At 34.0% G+C, this 26,782-nt stretch overlaps 1 protein-coding gene across 6 annotated transcripts in view; it reads left to right on the forward strand.

The window, feature by feature from the left end:
• LOC149924897 (uncharacterized) overlaps positions 1–26,782 on the forward strand; it is a 110,119-nt gene that overhangs the window by 71,068 nt on the left and 12,269 nt on the right. For 4 of the 6 annotated variants that reach the window (XM_090159757.1, XM_090159755.1, XM_090159754.1 and 1 more), the window contains exon 2: positions 17,897–18,172. In XM_090159757.1, coding sequence (XP_090015883.1) covers positions 17,904–18,172 — 269 coding nt within the window. In that variant the 5' untranslated portion in view covers positions 17,897–17,903. Of the gene's footprint in view, positions 1–13,864; positions 14,117–17,896; positions 18,173–24,560; positions 25,042–26,782 lie in introns of those variants that run through there. The other 2 variants (XM_090159756.1, XM_090159759.1) reach the window with 2 other exon arrangements.

Genomic DNA, 26,782 nt, shown 5'->3' on the forward strand with positions numbered 1-26,782 from the left:
GTACCTCGCTCTTATTGTCGTAAGGGACAGATGGGATTCCAATAGAATGTCATTTCATTTGAGAATTATACGTAGACGTTTTGAATCTATCCAAAACCAGAAGTTATCGTTAGTGTAATTTCAACCAAAGGATTTAAAACATCATTTGCTATCAATAGATGAGTTTTAGCAGACGAAGTATTTTTATATACGATTTTTTCGTTTTGCTAAAATGGTTTTCCTCTACGGAGTAATAAAACCAAGGGTTAAATAGGTGGTTTTTAAAGTAAAATATTTATGATGAATCACTTAATTTCACATGTGTAACTTTTTTTAACAGAATCTATCGATAATTTGGCACTTTAGCCAAAACATTACAAAATCAATTATAAATTACGATACAGGGTGTTTCAAAAGGTTATGCAAAAATGTTAAGGAGTTGTAGGGGTGAGTTGAGAAGTATGCCTATTTTTTTGTCCCTTTTTCCTACGATGAGTTAAAAGAGCGCCAGAGAGCTTCAAAGAGCCCCTAAAAGTAGGCTGCAACAAGCGCAAAACCAAGCAGCAGGGAAACGCGAACATAAAGGTTTGGTTTCGTGTGATAGGTAAAAATGTATTTTGTAAACAAATCGAGGTAACCAGCGTAAATAAGTTAACTTAAACTTGGTTTGGCGCTTGTTGCAGCCTTCTTCCAGGGGCTAGTAGGCCACACTTTGAAGCTCTCTGGCGCTCTTTTAACTCATCGTAGGAAAATGGGGAAAAACTGGCATACTTCTCAACTCACGAGGAGTGTACCCGAGGTGTAAATCACCGATTTTGATGAAACTCGGGGGGTATGTAGACCTTTGGGTAACATGAATTTTCACCAAGGGAAAAGTTACGCTGGGCTTCCGTTTTGCTATGGCAACCGAAAATGTATTTGACCACTTAAAATGAAAAAATCTACATTTAAAAAAGCATGAGAACTAAAATGCTAAATTTGAACAATTTTGGGTGAAATTCATCAAGTTTGGGTAAACTTAAACCAAATTTGGGAAAAATTGAGAAAAGTTCATTGAATTTGATAAATAAAGGAATATTTGCAAATTTTACCTAAATAGGGTATTGTAAAATAATTTTTTTTTAAATCGACAAAAATGAGCTAAATTGACCAAAATTGCGTTAAAAGACCAAAATTGGGTAAAATGACCTAAAATGTTTAAAATTGGATAAAATCGGGTTTAACCAACTAATATCGTCTAAAATGGGGTAAAATGATAAAATTTGAGTAAAATAATCAAAATTCGTCCATAAGGAAAAAAATGAGTAAAATTGTGTTAAAACAAATAATATCGGCTACAATTGGGTAAAATTATAAAATTACAGAGAAAATCCCATGCTTTTTTTTATGTTGTCAAAAACATTTTCGGTTGCCATAGCAAAACGGAAGCCCAGCGTAACTTTTCCTTTGGTGAAAATTCATTTTACCTTAAGGTCTACATACCCCCCGAGTTTAATCAAAATCGGTGATTTACACCTCGGGTACACTCCTCGTCAGTACTCACCCCCTGCAACTCCTTCAAATTTTTGCATAGACTTTTGAAACACCATCTATAAATAATAACTGAACATAAATTATCACCAATCTTACTAGAAATACTTTTATAGCTATAGAAATAGGCCAAACAAACAATATATTTTTTAATGAATTGGTTTGCCAAATTTGGGGAAAGTGTCCAATATTTTGTCATTTCACAACAGTAGAAAAACAATAGTTATAATATTTTCATGATGAAAATACTTGCAAAAACAGTATGGAAAAGCTAAAAAGGATGTCTGAATGACCAACCAAGCGGAAAACGAATCGAAGCAATATGACCTTAAAATCGGTATACCATTCCTTTATACCCCCCAAGTCCTAAATTATAATGTACGCGCCTTTGTAAGCTCTGTATTTCAGTAGACGCTCTTGCCTTTACATTAGGAAGGAGCAATATACCTTCGTAATTGGAAGATTGTAGGCATCTCAAATAAAAAGGAAACTCGGTGGGCGAGCGTCGGCCATTTTGTTGGTCTATGGAAGCCGCCATGACGCCTCGCGAGCCAACCTCGAAGAAGCCTTTGTCACCAATGGCGACCTCCGTTAAGATACGCTCATAAATAAGAAGTTTGCGGCGCGTATTTCAATCATCATCATCTGGTGTGTCATCCCAATTTATTTTTTCTCTTTCACCATCTCAAAATGGAAAACGGGGCCTTGCCGATAGGCGTTCGACCCTGTTCCAGTCCGCCTCATACGCGTCTATCACGCTTGGCTACTATTAAAAATTGCAATTAAATATAGGTGAAAAAATCTCGATGAAGAAACTTCAATCTTCAAACAGCTGTCTCGACTGCACCCCTCCCCAGGGTAACCCCCCTTTCCCAAAAATCCCTCTTTTCATCAAAATCCTTTTTACCCATTGAGTTATATATTTAGGTATTATTTATTATGAAATAAAAAATCGGATTCGCACGAAAAAATTAATGTGTAACTGGGTAATCGTGTGAAAAGATTTCATCGTCTTTGATTCCAATGCGAGGGGGAAGCGATAGTCTACTTTATTCACGGTATCGAGGCCGATTTTTCTCTAACGATTACCCCGGTACGAATTGGCGTTGAAAATATCCCACACCTCATTTCGCGGTTTTTATAATACATTTATTTCCCTGTGAATGATTTTATCGTAATTTTATATTCGATTGTGGTGTTACCGTTTTATTTTTAAATTTTATATGGATATTCCGGAATCGAAATGTTTCGAAATAATAATAAAAATTTTATTTCGAAAAGAAAAATAATAAATATTTTATCGTTATCTGTATTGTACGATCTTTTTAGAAAATGTTTACATGGTGTAATTGAAATCATGGACGAAAAATTCCTTCAAGGGACTCGGAACTTTATTAGGAAAGTGATCCTTAGAGTAGCGAGTCCCTATAGTCATTTTTTTGTTCCATATTTAAATTTAACCGATACCACGACCTGAATATTTGAAATGCAAATTAGGCCCAGTACACGTGGGAATTTTAAACCTTTTTTGACCCTATGAGACCAAATATTTTGGTCAACATCCAAATACGGATCTGTATGACGGTAGATAAAACATTTATGACTTCCAGCTTAACTGTAATTTTAAAATAGTTCCAGGGTTGTCTGATTGAAATGAATTTTCTTAATATCAGTAATTTAACTCACGATTTAAATAAAGATAATTTTTTTAAATCGCCTATTATTCTTCAATGTATTTATGAAAATTTACAAATTTCTAGCATTGTCAATTCAAATCAAATCAAATTCAATTTCGTTTTTAAATAGTAATTAAAATTAATTAAATTATTAATCAATTCGTCAAGAGAAATAGGCATCTTTCCTATATCAGTTAATATTATAATGAGAAATTTCTAAAAAGATAACATATCCATTTATTGAAATTTTCTCGCTTAGCATGAGAATTCTTAGTGTATTGTTTTCTTTAATTAAAATTAATATTAATTTTCAGGTATAATTGGTTTTTAAACAAAGAAATATGATAACACGTAGGGTCTAGGGTAATATATTAAGTTAGGTGAAGAGAATGAAACAAAAATTGCGAAATTTTATTAAAAACTTAATAAGAAAAGAATAATTTTAATTACTAATATGCCAAAGAAAAAACTAAGTAGTGCCTAGTAAGTAAAATAGTACTAACAACGGTACATTTTGGTTAATATTTCCAAAGTTGATATTTGCAATTTTCACTAAAATGTTGGCCAACTTTGAATATCAACACTGCCGTATATTTAGTATATAAATTTGGGGAGATAAATCATTTAAAAAACCTACAAATCGCTATTGGTTTCCTACAATTTGATATTTTAATCCCATTTTATGTCCTATAAGTATCTTGCAATTTTACAATCTAATGAAATTAAAATCATGTAAATCGGTAATTTAATCTTGAAATTAACCTCCGTTTTTGGGGTTTTTTTATCCTGTAATTAACCAAGGATTTGGGAGATTTTATCCTGTAATTAACCAAGGATTTGGGAGATTTTATACTGTAATTAACCAAGGATTTGGGAGATTTTATCCTGTAATTAACCAAGGATTTGGGGGATTTTATCCTGTAATTAACCAAGGACTTGCGGGGCTTTATCCTATAATTAACCAACGATTTGGGGGTATTTTCCTGTAATTAACCAACGATTTTGAGATTTTTATCCTATAATTAAAAAAAGATTTTGGGATTTTTATCCTGTACTTAACCAACGGTTTTTGGGATTTTTATCCTGTAATTAACCAATGGTTTTTGGGATTTTTTTCCTTTTATTTATCTATGATTTAAGAATTTTTATCCTGTAATTCATTTATGATTTTGGGATTTTTATCCTGTAATTCATTTATGACTTTGGGATTTTTATCGTGTAATTCATTTATGATTTTGGGATTTTTATCGTGTAATTCATTTATGATTTTGGGATTTTTATCGTGTAATTCATTTATGATTTTGGGATTTTTATCGTGTAATTCATTTATGATTTTGGGATTTTTATCGTGTAATTCATTTATGATTTTGGGATTTTTATCCTGTAATTCATTTATGATTTTGGGATTTTTATCCTGTAATTCATTTATGACTTTGGGATTTTTATCGTGTAATTCATTTATGATTTTGGGATTTTTATCGTGTAATTCATTTATGATTTTGGGATTTTTATCGTGTAATTCATTTATGATTTTGGGATTTTTATCGTGTAATTCATTTATGATTTTGGGATTTTTATCGTGTAATTCATTTATGATTTTGGGATTTTTATCCTGTAATTCATTTATGACTTTGGGATTTTTATCGTGTAATTCATTTATGATTTTGGGATTTTTATCGTGTAATTCATTTATGATTTTGGGATTTTTATCGTGTAATTCATTTATGATTTTGGGATTTTTATCGTGTAATTCATTTATGATTTTGGGATTTTTATCGTGTAATTCATTTATGATTTTGGGATTTTTATCGTGTAATTCATTTATGATTTTGGGATTTTTATCGTGTAATTCATTTATGATTTTGGGATTTTTATCGTGTAATTCATTTATGATTTTGGGATTTTTATCCTGTAATTCATTTATGATTTTGGGATTTTTATCGTGTAATTCATTTATGATTTTGGGATTTTTATCGTGTAATTCATTTATGATTTTGGGATTTTTATCGTGTAATTCATTTATGATTTTGGGATTTTTATCGTGTAATTCATTTATGATTTTGGGATTTTTATCGTGTAATTCATTTATGATTTTGGGATTTTTATCCTGTAATTCATTTATGACTTTGGGATTTTTATCGTGTAATTCATTTATGATTTTGGGATTTTTATCGTGTAATTCATTTATGATTTTGGGATTTTTATCGTGTAATTCATTTATGATTTTGGGATTTTTATCGTGTAATTCATTTATGATTTTGGGATTTTTATCGTGTAATTCATTTATGACTTTGGGATTTTTATCGTGTAATTCATTTATGATTTTGGGATTTTTATCGTGTAATTCATTTATGATTTTGGGATTTTTATCGTGTAATTCATTTATGATTTTGGGGTTTTTTATCCTGTAATCCATAACTACTTTGTGGACTATTGGTTGAAATTCGTGCATGTCAATTTCTTTTTTAAATTTGATTGGGTTGCTAAGGAAAACATTCCGATACAAGGGAATGTTTATACATTTACCGCTGATATAAATACAATTATCTATATAGGCGATCGCTATTAACAGCTTTGTTTACTGGAAGCCGTAATTATATTAATTAAACGCTGGAATCGCGTATGCAGGGCGTTTACTAATTATTAATTTCATATTCAATCCATTGTTTTCTGGCGGCGTAAATTTAGGTTACGTAAACTTTGGAAAATGTCTGGCTTGTTATTTGAAGTTATCTATTCAGATATAGGACTTAGAGAGGGAGGAACCTTGAAAGATTGTTGATAAACAGCCATAATGGTGCCTTTAGTTTACCTGACACGGTACTAGTAGAAAGCTAATGTCGTCAAGGAGATAAGAATCAGTACTTTCTTCTGTGCACAAGCCTTATTGGGATGAAGGCAGTTTGTACATTTAGTACACAGTGAGATAAAAAAGTTCTGATAATATTGTCACATGCGAATTTGTCATATTTTGCTCTATATTCGCACTCTTTAAGAAGAATGGAATTTAATGCCATTTAGAACGTTTTTACAGTTGCTAACGCGTTATCAGAAAAATGTATTTAATTCCACTTTTCGAGAATTACCATAATTAAAAGTTGTAAGTCGCAAAATGTTCTGAATAATTACCGAATTCCTTTTTTTCGGAAAATTTTCCGTATTTTTCCGAAAAAAAATTAAAAAAAGGTTTTAATTCCACGATTAGCCTAATATTGTTCGCAAATTTAAATTTCGCGCCATTTTTGCAAAAGTTAAACTAAACTTTTATACAATGTCGAGACGATTTTTAACGTTGTTTCTAATCCTCTTCATGATTCCTTCCACTTTCAAAAATCCAAATCAGTCCTGTATTTCATTGATTACCGTTTTCTAAAACTGACGCGAGCGAACTTACGTCTTCTGACGAGATCAATCGATTTATTTTTATATAAATTTTTAATCGTGTTTTTGTATTTGGTATTTATTCATTTTTATAGAATTAATAGCTTTTTTCCCAGTCTATTAATGGACACTTTGTTCCTATCAATTTGGTAAACTAAAATATTAATACTTTATTAATTCAATTTAATTACTATTAGAAATTGTTACGAAACCAATTTTTATAATATATTACGTGATTTCAATAAATGATTTTATTAAAAAATCACTTGATTCATATCATAATTAAAATAATTTGATTTAAGTCGGTAAACTCTGCTTATTCGAGTTATTAACCACGTAAATGTTTACAAATATTTTCTAAAAATCACATTCAGTGTACCTGAAATTCCTGGAAAAATTAATTAAAAAATAAGGGAATTGTCAGGCAATTTTATGTCGGTTGTAAATAGGAAACCTTTTCTAAAATAGAGTTAAATTTGGCACAAAATAAGTCAGGTAAATCCTAAAAATGTCAGGGAATTCTAATCTGAAAAAACTGTGGCAATTTGTTGACGAATTAGCGATAGGAGCTTTGGTAGCGGCAATATATTTCGAAACCTCGCAAACGCTCGCGCAATCAGAAAGCAACGAAGCCGAAAATATGCAAGCTTAAGCGGTATTTTAATTGGATAATAATATAGTCGTAGGAATTCGTGTGTGGGAAGCCTTATTTATTTCGTCAACCTTTCTATTTTGGCAAATGACACACTCAGAGTCGTGATATACGTTTAGGGGCTAACCTTTTTCGCTGTCGTATTAGAATTTTCACCGTCCGGAATTCGAATATTGTAGCGTCCCTCTTCGGCGGCTACTCTCTCCCTCATTTTTGATCTTTTTTGTAGTTTCACTTCCGGTTGTGTGTTGTTTCCGTCGACCATCCATTGTCCTCTCCAATTTGTCATTTTTTTTCTAGTGACGAGTCGAATTTGAACAATGAGCTCGTGTCCTAAGCACGCCTCTATCTACAGAACGGTTGCTCAATAGAATTGCCAATAATTTAGCGACTGTCAGTGTTTTAATCAACCTTATTTAACTCTCACTAGCGACACTTAAATAAAAAAACACATACATATTTATTAAATTCCTTTTTCATGGTAAATTGGTTAATTTTTAAATAAAATAAATGGTTACATCATGGAAATTGTTTAATTAAAACGTTTTTAATTAAAAATTTTATGAAACTATTTTATCCCATAATGTAACAGTTTCTTTTATTTAAAAATTTATATTTTTTTTTACCTTCTTTCCGACGTAAGTGTCGGTTTTTAAAAATAGGTGGCACTAGGGTTCCATAAAAGTTGCTTGATGACTTGGGCCTAGGAAGGTGCCTGGGGTATTAACCTAGCTGATTATTATTATTATTAACTCCAATGAGGATGATTTTTACTCCGACTCTGGTAAAGATGGCGCCACATAGCAGAAGAGGGGGGGGGGGGCTTTCTCACGTAAAAATAATAACGTTATTCTTGCTGTGTGGCGCCATCTTCCACAAAGTTGTAGTAAAAATCTTTCATTTTGGAATAATTCGCAGGGTTGGCACTTTTTGACTTTTTTTAATAAAAAATTCAATAAATCGATTTTTTTTTATATAAAACAGATTTTATTGATTTTAATACAATTAATAGCTCTTTTCCTGTATAATTAATGGATATTTTACTTTTATCAGTTAGCTAATGTTAAATTAAATTAAATCACAATTAAATTTAATTACTATTTAATATTTTGGTTTCGCTCAGATTTTCTACGTATTTTAATTTTTAAGAACCATTTCTTGCCATTTTTTATTCCTCCATTGAAAGATTTTTTTTATAAAATCGCTTGATTAAAATCAGCCAACCTTGATAGTTCGTTACTTTAGTTTAAAAAAATCGGCACAATAGCTTTAATGTAGCCTTTTTAAACTAAGTGCATTTTTCTAATAATTTGTACCGCAATTATTTATAGAGAATAACCTATGATATAAATTATAACCAAATCTTGGTATTTGTCAATTATTTAGTGACAGATTCCTCAAATTGTTTTTTAAATATACCGTCCAAACCAGGCGAAGATAATTAAAATATTTTGGCATTGAAACGCGTTTTCAATGAAACCAATTTTGAGATAATGATGATAATAATAATAATAATAATAATATTTTCTTTTATTTATAATTTCCAACTGAAAGACGGAATTTTAATTAAAAAAGGAGTACATAAAAACGGCAATCTGAAAACAATTAAAGACGTAACCTAGATATCAAAGAAAAAAATCTTTATTAAATTTTCGAAGGTGACATATTTATGGTAGGCCCTTTTTTGAATGAAAGCGTTCGTTATTTTGTATTCAAGTAATTTTCGAAGGATTCAATACGGTGATATTTAGATAACTCGGGGAGGGTACGGTGCTATTTAAAAGTAGAATTTCTAATCCGCGCTACTTAAGTGATAACGAATTCCCTATAAGGTTGATAAGGTCCTATCTTTGGCTGAAATGTCAGCTGAGTGTCGTCACGGTTGATAAAGCTATATATATTGCGGCAAAGTGTGTAATTATATCTTTTCGAAGTGGAGACTGCGAACATTAATGGAAAAATTATGCGCGACGAAATTTGTTGAAAGAATGAATAACCGTTTAGAAACGCTTAAGGTGGTTATTATGGCTGTTCTCTTTCTGGGAACCGGTACCCGCGACCACACTCTCCTCCTTATGTAACGTCAAGATCAAATGTAGTCGCCCAAAGTAATTGTCTACTGTGTCTTAAAGAATGATTTTATTATTAAGGCCATTCCTCGTACCACGCTCTAGAACTTGAAATTTTAATTCTTTTACGTCATACCCTTATTTAGAAAGTTACAAATAAATTTGAAACTTGTGTTCAATAATATCTGACGCGTGCGCAGTTAGGGCAAAAAGCAAACAAGGATGGTACTTTGACCTCATACCTACGCGTGACTTCGGTGTTGGCTCGCGTGGCATGAAGGGCTAGCCACCACCCTCCTACGCATTGTAACCCGGCCACCTGAATTAATGGCTTTAAAACTAAAAGTCGCATGATGACTTAGGCCTTGGATGGTGCCTTGGGTATTAGCATGGCTGATTATTATTTTATTATTATTATGACGTCAGTTTAGGCTTCCTTTGTTGTTAGTTAGTTTTAAAATCGATAGATGGCGGTACAGTTTTTGAAACTTGCTTATTGTAGTGTTTGGAAGCGAAGGTAATAGTTATGCCACGCGAGCCAACAGCTCCCTACACTGAAAGGTTTGCGACCACCCTCCTACGCATTGTAACCCGGCCACCTGAATTAATGGCTTTAAAAGACGTTTGATGACTTAGGCCTAAGGTGGCGCCTTGGGTATTAACCTAGCTGATTATTATTCATTTATAAATACATCCGTTACTGTGGCGCTATCTATCGTGCAAAGGCGAAACTAAATGGCAAAACTTACGTTAGCCAATGAAAGATTAAATATTTATAAAGAATAAACAAGTCGGTGTGACCATTACGCTATTATCAGCGACCTTTAAAGACACAAACCAACCGGACAAATTTCATCTATGACGTCTCGCGTGGGCGTATTCGTATCAAATACACACCGATCAAGGTTGAATATTGCTATCTTGATAAATTATTGCTTGTATTAAAACAACCCCTGGTATTTAGTTCCCATCTAAACACCGGTGCATTCCGTTTCAAAAACTTCTTCAGTCGCCCCAATGGTCCATAACTTCTGTTGAGATGATTCGTGGGCATCATGGACTAATTTCCCCCTAGTAAAAGGGGGGGGGGGGAGAGAAAAAATGGTTTCAACATAGGCATTATTTCTAAGTATAAACATAAGTAACATAATAACATAAGTACTGAACGATTTCGGTTAATGATAGTCTGTCGTAGAGTTCGTAATCGCTCTTTTTTCTCTTTGCTGGCGAAATTACTGCCAAATTAGCTGATTATTATTATTATTTTTATCATTATTATTAATAATATTAATATAAATACGAGCTAAAACGCGTTAAAGTCTCAAATTGAATAATATCTAACTAACATAATCGTAAAAAAACTTTGTTAGTCCTTAGAAACATAATAATTTATATAGTCATTGGCGAAACAGACTATCATTCAAGGACTTAGCGTTGTGAGAATAGGAAGTGGAATACTTATATTTATTATGTTACTTATGGTATAAATAAATACATCCCTTACCTTTGAAAACCAAAAATTGGACGTAGTACAGTTTGGGCATATTTTATAACAAGAAAAAATAACTGCCTATTATTTAAAATCGATTTCTCTATTAGAATTTATCCTTTTGTTAATAGTATCGAAAACTTGATCACAGTTTTATCGTTAAAATAATTTAATGCAAATGTAGTGTTGAGGTCCTTTAAATTTATGCCTAAGAAACTTACTCTTGTTAATTAACGTTTCCAAATTAAATTATATTTGGCCAATTAGTGGTACCTGGCGTTAATATTTTTAAGGTCAAGCTAACGTCTAAGTAAGAAAAATTCTTTACGCGTATTGAAATTTCTCTCTAAAGGTTTTTTTTCTTAGTTTTATTTCTAAATAATTTCCCGATGTCGTCTATGATTTGGGCGTGTATCTCTTAAATGTCAGTCATGATCACGTTTTCTGCCGTAATTAAAAATTGGTTAAGATAATTTTATTCAGTGCCATCGCCCCGAAGCCTAAATTATTTTAAAATATAACAAATAAGTACCATTTCAATGTTTGATGATAAATATTAATAAAAGATTTTAAACGTATATGGATTATCGTGAAATTTGTCATAATTAATATCGGTTATATTTTTACCAGAGTTGGATCTTTTGTTTATGGATTTTTACCAAAAGGACATAATATAAGTAGAGGTTGGCGTTTGGATAATAATTAATCACTTTATCTTTTGTTATCCACAACCGACGATTATCCGAAAAATAAAATTATTTTTTGCATGTTAAATCCTTTTCTATCCATGGATAATATCATAAGTTAATGATACCTCTAAGTACACAAATAAGCCCTTTCAAGGAGGAATCTTTGTCCAGAAAATGTGATGTCAAGTCTTGTCCCTCCGATTCCCGCGAAAATGAAAGATTTGAAAAATATCTCTGACCCAGCGCCGCTGTGCGGTCGAGAATGAAACTATATTGGGAGGGGCTACTTTTACTAGTCGTACCTTAGTGGGGGTGCCTTAGCGGTGTGGAGGGGGAGAGGGAGAGGGAGAGAGTTCATTCGTTATAATTTCAGTCACATGAGAGAAATAAACCAATAGCAAAAAAAACGTTTTTCTGCCTCTGCGGGGGGAACGAATTTTCTAAGGGAATATCGAAATTTACCTCTTTTGGGGAAGTTCAAGCTAGCCTTGCACCAAACAGGATTAAAGAAACGTAAGCTTCGGCAGTTCCAAGTGTATGTTGAGGCTACTTTGATACGCAGTACGGAGAGACATAGGTCGATTTGGACAAGCATTTCCGCCATAGGCAGCATAGCCATTTGTGTACTTAGAGGTATCATTAACTTATGATAATATCAATAAATAAACAGCTAACCGCAATTTTTATGGTTAATCGATATTTTAGCATTTAATTTATCTGTTTTACCCACCCATATAAGTATCCTATCTAAAATCGTTATTTTCTCGTATTTATAATTTTAGAAAGTTACTATGTAATGTTATTTAACCCTAAACGTCTTTTAAAAATTCAGCTGTAGCCTACGAAAGTACATATTTCAAGGGAATAATATTACAAGTATAGAGGGATACTTACCTCTTAAAATATAGTTTATACACTTTTGTTAATATATAATTATCAAACTCGCCATCGAGTAAAATTTCTTCTTCCAGAATGTTGTACGAACTCTACCTATCCCAGAAATTAACCGTTTCGAAATCAAACAGGTTTTGCGTCGAAGTTCAAAATAGGGTTTAGTATATTCAATTGCTCAGAAATCCTGCCAATAAAATTTCAACCTAGAAAAATATTTAATAACGTCGAATTTTCCAATAGGGCGAGGTAAATAAAAAAAACACTTACGTTCTTGCAACTTTGCTTTAAAATTTAAAGGAGTAAAAAAGTATGGGGTAATTTAGTTCTCGGCCTCCGAGTCCGGGGGGAGCCATTGAGTGTCTCTGCGGAATTTGCGTGGGAGAGTTCTCGGAGGTGTATTATTATTTCACTACCCCCTCGTATCAAGAGAACGGTTTTTTTTCTTTTCCCATGCTTTTGTAAATGTTTTGGCGAAAGAAGGGCACGTTTCAATTTAAGAGAAGCTTTCGTTGCACCCCCGAAACTGGCGCTTCTTTATTTGAGGCAACCTGTTATTTCTGCTTATTACGGAACATTTTCAAGTTCAAGTTGTCCCTTCCATTGTATTTTACAAGAGCTAAAAAAATTCCCTGTATTTTTAAATAGCTGGTTCGAGATGTTACGCGCATTTGAGTCGTGTTGAGGTGTTCTTGTATTTTTAGTAGCTACCTTAAATGTAATTTTTGTTGAATTTATTTATATAATAAACCGATAGACTATTATATTTTATTCTACAAAAGCACTATCATAGACGTTTGTCAAAAGTTGTGATCACAGAGCTAGCGCCATTATGAGTCAACAGTCTGAAATTTTCAATCATACAAAAACGGGACAGAAACTCGAACATGCCTGTTGCAACACCTGAATATCTTTTTATTCGCCGCCCACTTATTTACATATTTTTATTTTTAACGATGACGATTATAATTTAAAGGAACAATATTTACTGAGTTGAACTTAATAATGATAATCAGCAAGGTACCACCTTAGGCTTATGTCATCGAGCGACTTTTACATCGCTTAAAATAGTGTTACTTATTGTGGTAATTAATTATATATTCCTTTGCTGAAAAACGTTAAATTTGACGCCATCTAGTACAAATAAATAGCATTAAAATCGAACCTCTAATGGCTTCGCTCTAAATGTTTGTTTCCCCGTAATTTGCCTATTGTACGGTGTGTTTATTTTTGAAATATCGTCTATTCCGTGTACATTTTCGTATTCTATATTAGGATAATTTAATTTCGTAATATTTCTTTAGCATTTGTCTAAAATTAAAAAAAGTAATTAGAAAAAATTCTAAATTTTAATTTAATTTTACTGGCTTCATTTCACATTTTTATTTTTTTAATCGGTTTTCATAACAAAGGAATAATAATTTTTTTATGTAAATAATCTCTAGAGTAAAAGTAGGGGGAAAAGGCACAAAGACGCCATAAATATAAACTAGAGGCCGCCTAACATCGTTGTTTTCGTGTCGCGAATACCGCACATTATTATTCATACACGGGTTGTTGTTAGTCAACTGCACCATCTGCTAAAACGTCCCGTACATCAACGCTGTACATCACGAGTTTTCGCATGTGTAACGGCCCTGAGCGACAACGCGTTTTTCACTTCTAATCTTTACCGAATTCGATTCGTGCTAAATGTTGAAAATTTACGCGCAAAAATATAATTTTCGTTCATAATCATCTAACTCTTAAGGCATGAAATGGTGAGACAAAATTTTCGTTGATAATATCAGAAGTATATATTATAACCTTTAAAGGCCTAGGTTTTCTTCTGCCTGTCCCCCTTTAAATTAGGCCAACATGTTCAGCGGTTGGCCTACCACCAGGGTATTTGTACTCCACTAACTTGTAAGTTAATTTAAAGGGGGACAGGCAGAAAAAAACCTAGGCCTTTAAGGAGAAGTTGCCACAACCCCCATATTGATAATATCAGAAGTGTATAGTATAAATTTTAAATAGAAGTAGTCACCTCAGCCCATATTGATAATATTAGAAGTATATAGTATACTCTTGCGACAGAAGTAATAATTTAAATATCTTTGCTAATGTGAATCGCTTGAATCGTGTACCTCCGCGGTGTAATTATTAAACTCGGAAAATTCTTAGCCGTGATATCGTATAAACTTCTAATAATACTATTGGCTTGAAAAGTGTAACAGATTCACTCTGATATTCCAAAAGCCTTTAAAAATCTGCGGTAGGAATTGAAAATCGACTCGAACCGGCAAAGGTAGACGTTTCATCTTAGATAGGCGCTTCACTCGTAACATACATTTATAAACTTCTGATATAAAGAAAGTACTAGTTCGATATAAAGTGTTAGTAATTGAAAACTAAATTTCTACGTGTTTTGGTATTCTCCTAACAAGGTCGATTATCTTTTTCGTAGGTTTTGTTTGAAGGTAGAATTTAGGGCGTGAACGACTTTTAACCAAATCCCAGTTTACGAGAGAAAATTATATACTTTTTTTATTGGACCTAGAAAATTTACTTATCTTTTGGAGGGAATATTGGAAAATAATTTATTTATTTTCACGTGATACTGCTAATCGTCTCTAAAAACGGGGGCGTACGTTAAGTAAATCAAATCCCATTATTGAATTTTAAAGGAAAACTATTATTTCTTCGGGTAGAAACTTATCTCTTAAAAGATTGAGAAATCGCGTTATAAAGACAAGTTTCAAAAACTAGAAAACAGTTCTACTTCAAGGAAAACCTTTAAAAATTGCCTTCAGCTATAAATAATTTCTGGTGTTGGATTACCCCATTTGAAATTTTTACAAAACTTTCCCACCTGTTAATGATCTTTTTAAAATTAGCGTGTAAAATGTTCCTTTTTTTTTCAATAATCACGGAGATGCTACTGTCCAATATTTTCCCGCTTTTAGTTATTCAGTTATGCCGTTTTAAATGAAGTTGCCATCTAGGGAATAAATTGGGAACTAAAAAAACCACCGCTTTTTTTTAATTCTCAAACAAGTTTTCCTCTCCACCAGATACTACGTCACGGCCAATTTATACGAAACTTGTATAGGCCCTAGATTCTTGTCGGGTTTGACTGCGCATGCGCCGCGGAGGCTGCTCCGGGGTTCTGTCTATTTGTTCAAGCCAAGGTCGCTGGTTCACCTTCACTATATCCTGGAAAAGAAGCTTTCGACGCGCTTTCATCTTAGCCTGACATTTTTTCTAAAGGAATTTCGTTCGACCTAACGCATTTGCGCCTGTTTAACTCGCTAGCGTAGAAGAAACCTAAATTGTTTACCATTTCACCTGTAACGTATTTAGGCACTCGATTGAAGGTCGTATGGAAACGTTAGTTTATATAGCGCTAGTAGACTTTACCCTGTTTGTAACCTTTAAGCGTACTGCGCGGTATTACGTCCATTCGACAGTAGACCCGGGTTCAGCAATGTTGATAACTGCTGGGTCAGTGAACCATAGGTGGTATTTGTAACTATTTTAACTGCGGTGGACGGTTATAGACAGGAGGGGAGGGGGCACTCGGCGAGATGGGTAACTAAACCCACCGTGAATTTTAAGGGACTTAGAAATTCTTTGATTTGTATTTTGACGTTGAGTAGACAATTTATTGACTGGCTAGAAAATAAGACTTCAATGATAGGTAGTCTTTTAAAGCCATAACCTCCTTTTGATTTATTGACCAATATTTTTTATTTTGAATTTTTTCTTCCACCGTCGTTGTGACACGCCCAAACGTTTCAAATTGGATAAGATGAAAATACGCGTACAGAAGCCCTACGCAAATAAGCCTTGGTTATCGCGCGTAAGCTCTCATTTATAGATAACCCATTTCGAAGGAAACCTTTAAAAGATATTATTCCAAATCGTTATTGGTCTTGTTTTTTTTTATATTTAGTCAAAATAATCAGCTTGACTTTTTTTGCGATATTTTCGAGAGAAGAGAAGGTAACGGAAAATCGTGACTGTAAGTTTCGTCTTGTGACGGATAGATGGCGCTAGAGCATCGTGTATTAGCATAATTCGTGTTTTCGAGGCGGGAGCGTAATATTGGCAGTGATGGATGATGCCGACACGAGCGAGTGTTCTCTTTCATTCTAATTTTCTTCCAAGAAACTTTCCCGGTCTATTATTATTTTTTTTTGTTGTTGTAAAAGGAAAAAAAATAGTAGACTTATTTCGTATCTAGTTTGAATCGTCTTTAAGACTTTTTCTTATGACCATCGATTGTTTGAAGATGAATTAAAATCAAATCGTCGAGCTATGCAGATTTAAAAGTATTTTTAGCAATAACAGGGTTGCCACACGTCAGGGAAATCACGGAAAAGTCGGGGAATTTAAAAATGGGCAAAAAGTCATTGAAAAGTCCGGGAATTTAAAAATGGGCAAAAAAGTCGGGGAAATCAGGGAAAAGTCAGGGAATTTAAAAATGGGCAAAAAAGTCGGGGAAATCAGGTAAAAGTCCAGGGAATTTAAAAATGGGCAAAAAGTCATTGAAAAGTCAGGGAATTTAAAAATGGGCAAAAAAAGTCGGCTAAATCAGGGAAAAGTCAGGGAATTTAAAAATGGGCAAAAAAAGTCGGGGAAATCAGGGAAAAGTCAGGGAATTTAAAAATGGGCAAAAAAGTCGGAAATCAGGAAAAAGTCAGGGAATTTAATAATAATAATAATCATCATCATCAGCTAGGCTAATACCCAAGGCACCACCTTAGGCCTAAGTCATCGAGCGACTTTTAAAGCCTTTTTTTGTTTTAATTCAGGTGGCCGGGTTTAAAATGGGCAAAAAAGTCAGGGAATTCAGTTTAATCTTGACACTTTTTAAGTTAATTTTACTCAAGATCTATGGCAAATTCTGCTATTATTATGTAGATCTTTGAAGGTTTTTTTAACGTTGAAATATCTTTTGTACTGAAATATATGTTGATTTTATTTTTTAACTTTTACATTTATCAGAAGTTAATAACTGTCTAATTTTGGACTTAAGGAGTCAGGGAAAATAAATTAAATGGTCAGGGAATTGGAATCGGAGAATATTGTGGCAACCCTGAATAATGTATTTAATTATACTTAAGGAGAATCATTAAGAATGTATTTATTTATTTATATTTAGGAATAATGTTTATGTTGAGTCGATCCGCTCGCACGGTACAGGCGGGAACTTCAACGAACCAATGAAATACCAGGCTGGTTTGATTTTTTAGGGGGAAGGTGCTTACTGTTAGAGCAGTGGCGACTGTGGCGTAGCTAGGGGGGCGGCGGGGGTGACCCGCACCGGGTGGCACCGTTTTGGGGGTGACACCCGACCGTGAAAAAAAGAAAAACGTACACAAAATAGAGAAATTTAAAAAAACATTTTTTACACGTTTTGACTATTAAGTAGCACACCATGATATCCGCACCGGCTGCCACATAAATCCATTGTTTTTAGTGTATTATTATTGACTTATTGTTGTACATTTTTTGTCTAACTGTTAGTTGATAATGTCGATTTGCTTTTTGCGCAGTGCCAAGATGAAGAAGGCATCGGCCCCGCCCCCGCCGCAGACCAAAGTGACCACGCCCCTGAGCCAGAGTCTGTCCAATTTGGATTCCTTCCATTCGGGGTCATCGTCAGGACCGCCACCACCCCTGTCCTCCTGCGACTCTTCGGGACCCTTGCCCATGGGACCTCAACAGCACGTCTCGGACGACTGCGCCATCAACGAACTCCTCGAAGGCAGGATGGACTTGGAGGTCTTCCTCCCCGATGGACGTCAAGTCCGGATGAACGTCGAAAGAAGGTGAGACCACCGTTTTATTCTCATCTTCTCTGGGTCGTATTTAAGTTCAATATTAAGTGTCGCAACTATCGAAAAGTTTATTAAAAAGCCCCGTATTATCTTTAAAGATTACAAGTCGAAGTTGGTGTGAGTGTCAAAAAAGGTTAGGTAATAAAATAAGTATTAAGTCGGGGAATTTGGAAATGATTCCAAAATGTCAGGGAAAAGTTGGGGAATTTGGAAATGATTCCAAAATGTCAGGGAAAAGTCGGGGAATTTTGGAAATGATTCCAAAATGTCAGGGAAAAGTCGGGGAATTTGGAAATTATTCCAAAATGTCAGGGAAAAGTTGGGGAATTTGGAAATGATTCCAAAATGTCAGGGAAAAGTCGGGGAATTTTGGAAATGATTCCAAAATGTCAGGGAAAAGTCGGGGAATTTGGAAATTATTCCAAAATGTCAGGGAAAAGTCGGGGAATTTGGAAATTATTCCAAAATGTCAGGGAAAAGTCGGGGAATTTTGGAAATGATTCCAAAATGTCGGGGAAAAGTCGGGGAATTTTGGAAATGATTCCAAAATGTCGGGGAAAAGTCGGGGAATTTTGGAAATGATTCCAAAATTTCGGGGAAAAGTTGGGGAATTTTGGAAATGATTCCAAAATTTCGGGGAAAAGTTGGGGAATTTGGAAATGATTCCAAAATTTCGGGGAAAAGTTAGGGAATTTGGAAATTATATCAAAATATCAGGGAAAATTCACGGAATTTGACAATGTTCCTAAAAAGTAAGGAAATTTTAAAATGACCCCAAAAAAAACAAGCAAATAAATTTTGAAAGAAATATTTTTTAAGATTTTACCTCAAACCATTCATTTACTCTACAAAAAATGGTCAGGGAAAATTTGGCAATTTGGTCAGGGAAAACCTGGAAATGTCGGGGAATTTAGTTCTGGAAATTTTGTACGAACCCTGATATTATATTGAGAGGAATAGGCCTAGTCATGTGATATCATTTTTTAGTTGTCCCACATTTTTACGATTTTTTGTTGCGTCTAAGATCTTTTGATAATTATCGGTGTGAAACAATGGAATAATCTCGACCTTTCGCCTCTACCAAAGCCGTCGCGTAATTATGTGTCGATGGTTACGCGTCGCCGACCAAAAACTGAAAATGCGCAGCCTTCGTTCTGTCTATACCTTTTAAGGCAGATTATTTTCGGATGAATCTGTAACAATGAAATGACTCTCAGTTTCCTTCGACCTCTCATTGTTATAGTTTTAAGACCCGTTTCGCCGCTTGCATTTTCCAATCTAGCCTATTTATAGTTTTACATTGTGTTCACCTCAACTGCGAATCAAACTTTATTTTTTAATCTTATTTACTTCAAATACTGCAGATAAAATATTAAATCTGATAAAAACCTGAAATTTTTAGTGGCTCGGAGTTCGAACCTTATCTATTACGCTGGCGCTATTGCGACTTATCCCGAGGCATTTAATTAAATAACTTGGAAGTACTTTGCAATAGCCAGGGAGTAACGCCATTGAAGGCCGATTTTTAAATACTCGAAGTCCAACCAGATGGCGCCAACAGTCTGAAAAATATAAATTTTAAATTATTATTATTGGTCAAGTTTTAAATTTTTGGTGGCCACTTTTTCCATACGTTTTGTATAGGTTTTACCAGAAGTATATAACTTTTTCTTCGAGAGAAGTATCCATATAAGCCATAAAATTAAACTTAAAGCTAATTTCCTAAATGTACATCGTACCACGACAAAAAATTCACCGCGACTATAGAGACTTGGCACTCCGTAGCTTTGGCCATGGCCGCCATTGTGGTAACATTTTTCTCCCCACGATAAAAACTATTGAAAAAAAACCGGTGAAGTAGCACTGCCAAGTCCCTATTACTTCGCCTAACAATGTGACGTATTTCGTAGTGATTTTCTGGTAAAAACGTGCGAAATTGTTTCGTAGTGATTTTCTGGTAAAAACGTGCGAAATTGTTTCAAGAAAATAATTTTAACAGTATAGGAAGATTAATATTTATACCTAAGACTTTTAGTTTTACACAAGGCATCGCATAGAATAGTACGTTGTTTTCGTAATAAATATTTATTTACTTCCCCCAGAACATTTAAATTGGCGCCATCTAGTATGAATAAAAGCATTAAAAACGAACGTACAATGGCTTCGTTCTAAATGATTGTTTCCCTGTAAGCAATTTGTGACTCCGTTGTATATCCTATTCCTCGTGATTCTGGAATTCACGATTTTCGTTTAAATCAGGAGCTTCCGTCGTTTTTATATCGCCAAGAATATATTTATTTCAACTTGGAGAGAATGGCTTGAAACGATGAGATACCGAACTGATTTGATTGACTCTAAAGAGGAGGAGCTTACACTGACAAGGAGATGACCCGAGGTGTAACGCACCGATTTTGTTCAAACTCGGGGGTTTGGCCGACCTTCATGTCACTTGAAAAGCCCTAAAGGGAAATGTCTCCATAGGCAACCGTTTGGCCATGGCAACCAAAAATGTTTTGGACAACACTAAATTGAAATTTTTCCATTGAAAATAACATGGCAATCTGACCAATTTTAAGGGTAAAAAATTTTATTTTTTTAAAATGTTAAAAATAGAAATATAAATAAAAAATAACGAAAAAGTTCGAAATTTTTGTAAAATTTTTACAGGGGGTAGGTACCCTTAAAATTGGTCAGATTCCCATGTTATATTCAATGGGAAAATTTCCATTTTGTGTTGTCAAAAACATTTTTGTTTGCCATGGCAAAACTGTTGCCTATGGAGACATTTCCCTTTAGGGCTTTTCAAGTAACATGAAGGTCTACCAAACCCTCGAATTGGAACCAAATCGGTGCGTTACACCTCGAGTTGTCTCAACATGCCTACGTAGTCATTCTCCCTGAGTATAAAGACATTCTTGGTATCATCTCGCGAAGCCTAGTAGTTCTTCCACTACGACTCGCCTAGCCCATAAAAATGTTAAATTTGATCCACGGCCATATTATTAAAAGAGAAAAGCATGAAAGACTTCCAGCCCCTTGACCTCTGCGAAGAAAGTGAAATTCGTGAGCTGAAGTCAGCTGCACGCCGAAAATGCGTAGGTTGAGACTTCTTTTTTTAGGCGAACATGAAAATAAAAACCCCTTTCCGAGTTCCCAAAAGTTCTTCAAATTCTTCTGGTCGCTCTCAATGGAAAATAATTGCGAAAATGAGGCCCTTTTTTTCTTGTGAAATTTCCAAAACAAGATGGGTTAAGACTCACTGTCGCCAAAATTTATATTTAGTTGGATACAAGCTACTGAGCTAGTATATATGAGGTTAACGGTAATAGTTGGCTTGCGTGGCATGAAGGGCTTGCCACCACCCTCCTACGCGTTGTAACCCGGCCACCTGAATTAATGGCTTTAAAACCGTTTGATGACTTAGGCCTAAGGTGGTGTCTTGAGTATATGCTAAGCTGATATTATATCCTATAGATTCAATTTTAATGGCGGTTAAGGCGAAATATACACAACATAAGTAAGATACTACATTTTGATCTTAGCCTAACGAGATATATTAAATTTGAAAAACAAATTAGGAAGTTGAAGGTTAAGGATACTACACTTTGATCTTAGCAAACGACGTATATTAAATTTGAAAAACAAATTAGGAAGTTGAAAGTTAAGGATACTACACTTTGATCTTAGACAAACGACATATATTACATTTTAAAAACAAATTAGGAAGTTGAAGGTTAAAGATACCACACATTGATCTTAGTCAAACGACGTATATTAAATTTGAAAAACAAATTAGGAAGTTGAAGGTTAAGGATACCACACTTTGATATTAGACAAACGACGTATATTAAATCTGAAAAACAAATTAGGAAGTTTATGCTAAAAGATACTACACTTTGATCTTAGCGAAATGACGTAGAACCTTAATATTGAAATTTCAGAATATATATTTTTTATATTTTGTACAAAACAAAATATTATGAAGGTTCCAATATACAATTATAATTTTATATATAGTTTTCAAACGGTATTGCTGAAATTTGAAGAATTTTGTAGAAATGTATCGCTATTGAACCTTTCTGCTATATTTTGAAAGAACCCGTTCTTAATTGAGAGGTAGCAATTTCCTTCAAGGTTGTGATGGACAAAATATATTTAAGACGGTTCCGCGTTAGTTTTGAAGTAACAGTTTTGGCACCATTTTCAGTTTTATTTTTATATTAGCATTGGATATAATCTTTTTGAAATATTTAAATTTTAACCAGTTTTTGTTCGAACACTGCCCCAAAGGCGTTAAATTTTCAGTCGTCTTGTCATTTAATTATACTGGTTTGATATCCCTGATTATATATACGTACCAAAAAAAAAGAGGATACCCCTTTGGTGGTTACGTCTCTTCTCAAACTTAAATTTTCGAACGCCGTGATAATTTTTAATGTAGAACACAATTCTTTGCTGTTTGCCATTGGCAATTTTTAAAATAAAACTGCTTCTCAAGTAGATTTATTTGCCCCCCCCCCCCCCCCACAACACCACCCCCCAATCCAGTAGAAAGTTCGCTCGCCAAATTTCTAGAAATATTTTTTCCTGATTTAAGTGGAACCTTGACTTTGAAACCTAAAGTAATTATTTTTTTATCTTCGTACGTAGAACATAAAACTCGTAGTTATTTTATAATTGATATTTTTTTGAGATTCAAGCACGTCTAATTTCTTAATTACTTTTATTGTTTTACGTTTTGAAAAATAGATGCTAACTTTATATTCAACCTTGTGACCACCAGAATCATTTTGAAATATTATAAGGGTTAAGTCCTCGCAAGGACGAACTTAACTTCCCAGTCGCGTTTTAACCTATCTATGGTATACACGATTTTGTAAATGTTAAATAGCGTGAAAAGGAAAGTTATGCATTTTTATTATTCTGGGTATTTAGGATTTCTTTGTCTGTTAAAAGGGAAAATTAGTTTTTTCAAGGTTATAAGATTTTAAAATTTAAATGAATTTTTTTAATAAAAGGAAAGTTAAATAACTTTTTTTCGTTGCTTTTCTAAGATCCTTTTCGCCTATTTTTATTTAATATTGATTAAAAATTCTTAACTTTGTCGTAATTATAGTTTTATTGTAATATTTTTTTATTTACTGCAAGTAATTTTCTACTCACAAAATTAAAAATTCGAAACGTATAATTATAAATTATCTAAATAAATTTATATTTATTAGTTCAATCTAGACGGTAGCTACTGTAACCATAGACTAATATATAATGGGACCTGAGAACTAATAAGGAGAGTACCCGAGGTGTTTATTGCTGATTTTGTTCAAAGTCGGGCGTAATGTAGACCTATATGAAATCTCATGAAGGAGACGTTGCACTACGCATTCGATTTGCCTTGGCAACCGAAAATGTTTTTGGCCACTTAAAACAAAAATAAGATTTTAACCAAATATTGTTATGATTTTACCTCAAAAATGTTCCAATTTACTCAAAGTTGATGAAATTTACCTAAATGTGGTTGAAATTACCCATTTCGTGGTTTTAATTTTTTTTAAATTTTCGTATGTGAAACTGATAAAAATCCCATGCTTTTTTAAATGGAGATTTCTTGTTTTAAGTGTTCAAAAACATGTTCGGTTGCCATGCCAAATTGAATGGGTAGTGCAATGTCTCCTTTTGGGAAATTTCATATAGGTCTACATTACGCCCGACTTTGAGCAAAATCGGCAAATAAACACCTCGGGTACTCTCCTTGTAAGTTAACTTTCTTTATCTTAAAAAAATCAAATTACCCGGCGACCGACAGTTAGCTTTTATTATCACAAAGTACAAGTTCTTTTTTATCTTAACGAACCATCGTAATCTTTTATTGAATTCCTAAGAGAACTTTCAGTAACGATATTAAAATTCCCGTAACATGATCCAGTACCTTTTTAAATCGCGATTAACGCCTATCAGTTATTGTCCCCGTTATGAAACAAAAAAAGGTGCCGAAAGATGAGGATTGAATATTTACGAAGCGGAGATAACGATATAAAAATGACTAGACAACAGCGTTCGTAAGCTGAAATGGGAAAAAATATATATGAAGGATTATGAATGTCGTCACGAAGAGTGAGTCGTGGAAATGGAAATGTTTACGCGAGGGTGAAATAGAGGTGTCTGCCTTATCATCAGTTTCTCGTCATAGATAACAATATCAAAAAAAGAATGCCATAAAAAAATGCAATGTTTATTGGGTTGGTTGAATTGACGAACCGGGGGGGGGGTCGACAGCGTAACTGGGTGGGCCGTCTTCTATTCAACCGCATATTTCGAATAGCCTTCATTTCATAACGCGCGCGTTTGCGAAACGACGACAAAAAAATTTGCCAAGTTTCGATTCTAAAATAGCAATGTGTCGTAGACTTTGATATCGGATAGAATTTGTATTTTCCCGAGGTGCTCCGGGGGTATTTCTGAGCATCTTCTTCACCCCTCCCTCTTCTTAGTGACTGGAATATCCCCCCCCCCCGTGTACCACGTGATTAGAGTGGCCACCTTTTACCACCTCCCGGCATCCCGTCATCCCCAACATCAACGCGCCGTTTTTGGAATTTTTGCGTCCCCTGTGGCCCGGAGCGGTACGCGGGGTTTTTCGAAGGAACGTATTTGGTCGATAGTTCGCTTTTGGATTCTCGCGATTTCGGCGTTTAGTTCCGGACTTTCCTCTCGATGTAGGCACCTCTCTCGCTCTCCGGCTTTTTCGGCGAAAATATATTTCGTTACCCGGCTTCAAAATAATCCTCGATAAGTCGGATTTATATTTTTGAATCGTACAATTTGTGTTTTGTGTTATCTATTGGATATTTTCAGTCATGGAGGTAATTTTCAATTTTTTTAACTATTAACTTTTTTTGAGGTTGTACTTTTGGTTGGTATACTTTCAAGCTCGATTTAAAATATTTTCTTAAGATTGAATTTTATTTTCATAATAATAATAATAACGAGAAATAATTATGTTTTGTCAATTAACCTTTGGACATCTACGGATCATGAGAATCGGTTAAAGGAAATACCGATAGAATTGGGTATTTTTGGAACTAGCAAAAACCAGTTGCATTCAGAATAAAATCCTCTTTCGGTTATGTCTTTGTTGACGTTTGACAGGCGCGCGGTACCAGACAATTGTAGGCCAACCTAATAGCCAACTCGTTTTTACCGTCCAAAGCCCCCGTAGTTTTTGGAACACCATTTATTTTTGGAATAAACAGATTTTAACGTCTTTCGCTGTAGAAAAAAGCCTTAAAGGGTCAGACGCTATCTTTTCAAATGGCGCGATGAATTCTCGGGCTACTCGCGATTTCCCCAACCCGAATTTGCCCTTGGACATATACATATATATTAAGTGGCTCCCTACGGTGCTTCTTTGGAATTTAGGGCATTTTGGGGAAACCAAAAACTTGGCAATGGGGGGGAAGAAGATGGGAGGCGACTGATGGGTACATCTCTCTATTCCATCCTTGGTTGATGCCCCCTCTCGTATGGTGCCCCACCCCGTGACACAAGGTCGTTTGAAGGACCACTGCGTGCGAGGGAAGCGGCGGATTCACTTCAAGCGGGGATAATATTTATTATATGATTTCGATATAAAGGAAAAAATGTAGTGAGGCACGCGCGCGTATTCACGATTCTTTGAAGAGCCATTGTTTTCGCTTATTAATTTTTAACGGACAATAAAATTGGCTGGTTTTCTTTGGCTATTTTAAATATCTCCTTGAAAAATTACCTCGTCGCTTATGTAATCATTTTAACATTATTAATAATCTTGATAGTGATTTTGCGCGTGTAACCCTTCTCCTTTTGTACAAGGTTTCGAAAGACTTAAAAGAAGCTCGCAAATTAAATTGTCACGTATAAAAATACATTGTTTGGTCAGTTTAAAAAAAATCTGTTTGAAATTTAGTATTTTTTGTTAAATACTTCATAATAATTTAATTGCGTTAATAGGTAGTAATTAGAAAACCTGTGTGTAGATTTTTCACCTAATTCTTTAAATTGAAACCTAATATAATTACAAAATGTGAATTTACATCAATGAATGTATTTCATATTAAATCTATTATTTAGTTTTGTTTAATCATTATGAACATTATTAGGTTGAAATATTGACGCGAAGCCTCGGTTTACAGAACTTTTGGGAATAAAATCTCTAAACACGAGTAGAAGAGTTTAAGGTTTTTTCAACTAAAATTTTTAAAAACTAAGTTTACTTTAAATTAATATTGAAAATATAGAAAATGTGTATAATTAAGTATATTTCAATATCCATTTATCAAATATTTTGTTATAATAATATTTGGGGAAATAATAAGGGGTGATCACACTTACCCCCTGATCACACCGAGGTTTTGATCACTTGCCGTAATCGGTGTACAAGCCTGTAGCTTTGACTGTACTAAAATTATTACCTAATTGATTACAGATTTAGCACTACCAAAGGCTGTACTCATTTTTGTACTCCCGTAGTCTGTGTACATAATTTTAGGAAGTGGGTAGCCCCTCGGATCACACTTACCCCCTGATCACACTTACCTCCATAGAACATATAAATTTTTTTGGGCA

Source organism: Leiobunum rupestre, chromosome 10, assembly GCF_980474605.1.
Source record: "Leiobunum rupestre chromosome 10, qqLeiRupe1.1.hap1, whole genome shotgun sequence".
Taxonomy (NCBI): Eukaryota; Metazoa; Arthropoda; class Arachnida; order Opiliones; family Sclerosomatidae; genus Leiobunum; species Leiobunum rupestre.